The sequence below is a fragment of the Austrofundulus limnaeus genome, unplaced genomic scaffold (assembly GCF_001266775.1).
Source record: "Austrofundulus limnaeus strain Quisiro unplaced genomic scaffold, Austrofundulus_limnaeus-1.0 Scaffold113, whole genome shotgun sequence".
NCBI lineage: Eukaryota > Metazoa > Chordata > Actinopteri > Cyprinodontiformes > Rivulidae > Austrofundulus > Austrofundulus limnaeus.
Window position 1 is genome coordinate 1600992 of NW_013952515.1, and position 1915 is coordinate 1602906.

Consider the following 1915-nt stretch of genomic DNA (forward strand, 5'->3'; position numbering starts at 1 on the left):
GCTGGAAACGAACTCTGGTCCGTTTAAAGCGGAGCAAACTGTCAGGTCTGAATACGACCTAAAACTGCAGGGAAGATTTTCTATTCTGAAAGATTTTAAGGATACTGAAGCTGGCTCCGATAGTTATCAATAATAAAAATGGACCAAAGAGCTAAATATCTCTAAAAAGTATGAATTGCTGAAATACTAAAAGCCACAGCTGGAATGTCCAGAAGGAGCTGAAGGTTTTAATATATGAATGGTTCTAATTGTTGAACGAGGTTAAGTGCTGAAAAMTGTAAGGAAGAAAATAATGATCTGACCTAAAACTATGTGCAAAGATGCACATTTGTGTTTTCTTCTTACCAGGTAAGAAAGAGCTGAGGCGAGTTGCTCAGCCACGTGAAACTTCCAAGTTGTGCTGAGCGGACTTGGTTGTCTCTTCATAAACACGTCCAGTGGTCCCAGTTGGACAAACTCTTCCACCATAATATCTTGTGATAGAAAAACAAACATGTTTAGATGGAGACAGTCACCACAGGCTTCATGGARTGGCTGTTAATAAGCACTTACTCTCCTCCTGACGGACACACAGCCCGTAGAACAACACGATGTGTTTGTGAGAGATTTTGTGCATGTTGCTGGCTGTTTCATAGAAAGCCTGTCACAAAGGAGACAAACAAACATGAGTCAGGGCATCAACAGGAAAATGCAAAGTTTTATCCTCATTCAGATTCAGCCTTTGAGCTGTTTCTGGCTGTAGTCGTGTCTCACCAGAGAAATGTCCTTGTGTTCAGAACCAAGCACCTTCAGGACCACCTTAACCTCCTGGAAAGATGTGTAACCCGCATCTTCATCCTCTTCGCTCTTCACCCTCAGCGTGCCCGAGTAGATGTTGGTTTTTGTGCCTCGGCCGAGGTGCTCYTCCTGCTCAACAAAGCAGAAAGTACAGATAATTAATCAAGGAGTTGCATTCAAATTAAAACAGCTATAACAAGAAAAAGCTTTATAAAACAAGCTAAAGTAGATTTTTTACCTACTCATATAGATTATTTACATAATAAACTATCACTAAAACACCACATTTATAATCACAGAAAGTTTAAAACAATTATTACTTGTTTATATTAGGAGTGTCCCAATCAAACAGCAATATCGATCAGATATTGGCCAAAAAATTTATATTGGATTCTATCGGCCTGCATTTAAAATCTCAGATACTAGAATTCCATTCTAGCAGTCCGCTTAGGATTCCTATCCAGCCCCTTCTAGATCCAGCATAAATAGTCTAAGTGACCTTGAAWAGTTTTACTTTAAAAGTACATTTTGTTTTTATTGGATTTGTTGAGATAATTTTAAGGTCTTCTATTTTATTATTTATTTATTGCTTTTAATTGTACAATATTCTTATGTTTAAGTTAAACAATTATGTAACCCACTGGTTAATAATAAATGTAATCAGTCTCTCTCATACCTACTGYTGCTGACTATCGTTTTCTGTTTGACTTGATCAAGAATTTAAGATTCCACACTACAAAAAAAGTAATAAAAGCATGTTTGATTGGTTCTAATATCGTATMGAGTTGATATCARTATCGGCCGATATTCAAGGCTGCATAATCAGTATTGTATCAAAAGTGAAAAAACTGTATTGGGTCACCCCTAGTTTAGATATATATTTATTTGTCTACTGTTATTTATCCAGGGAAATCCCATTGAGATCACAGATCTCTTTTTCAAGGGAGGCCTGGGCCTGAAGGCAACCTATTGTACTATACTATCGCTCTCTCTATGGGTATGTCTGTCTCATATTCTCATATATATATATATATATAGATTTACAGATAGATAGATGTACAGACAGACAGATGTACAGATAGATAGATAGATAGATAGATGATAGATAGATAGATAGATAGATAGATAGATAGATAGA

General features: G+C 36.5%; 1 protein-coding gene across 1 annotated transcript in view; it reads right to left on the minus strand.

Moving 5' to 3' along the window:
• jak1 (Janus kinase 1) overlaps window positions 1-1915 on the minus strand; it is a gene marked incomplete in the record, with an annotated part of 43202 nt that overhangs the window by 18861 nt on the left and 22426 nt on the right. The window contains 3 exon segments of the mRNA XM_014014290.1: window positions 346-473; window positions 553-640; window positions 754-906. Coding sequence (XP_013869744.1) covers window positions 346-473; window positions 553-640; window positions 754-906 — 369 coding nt within the window.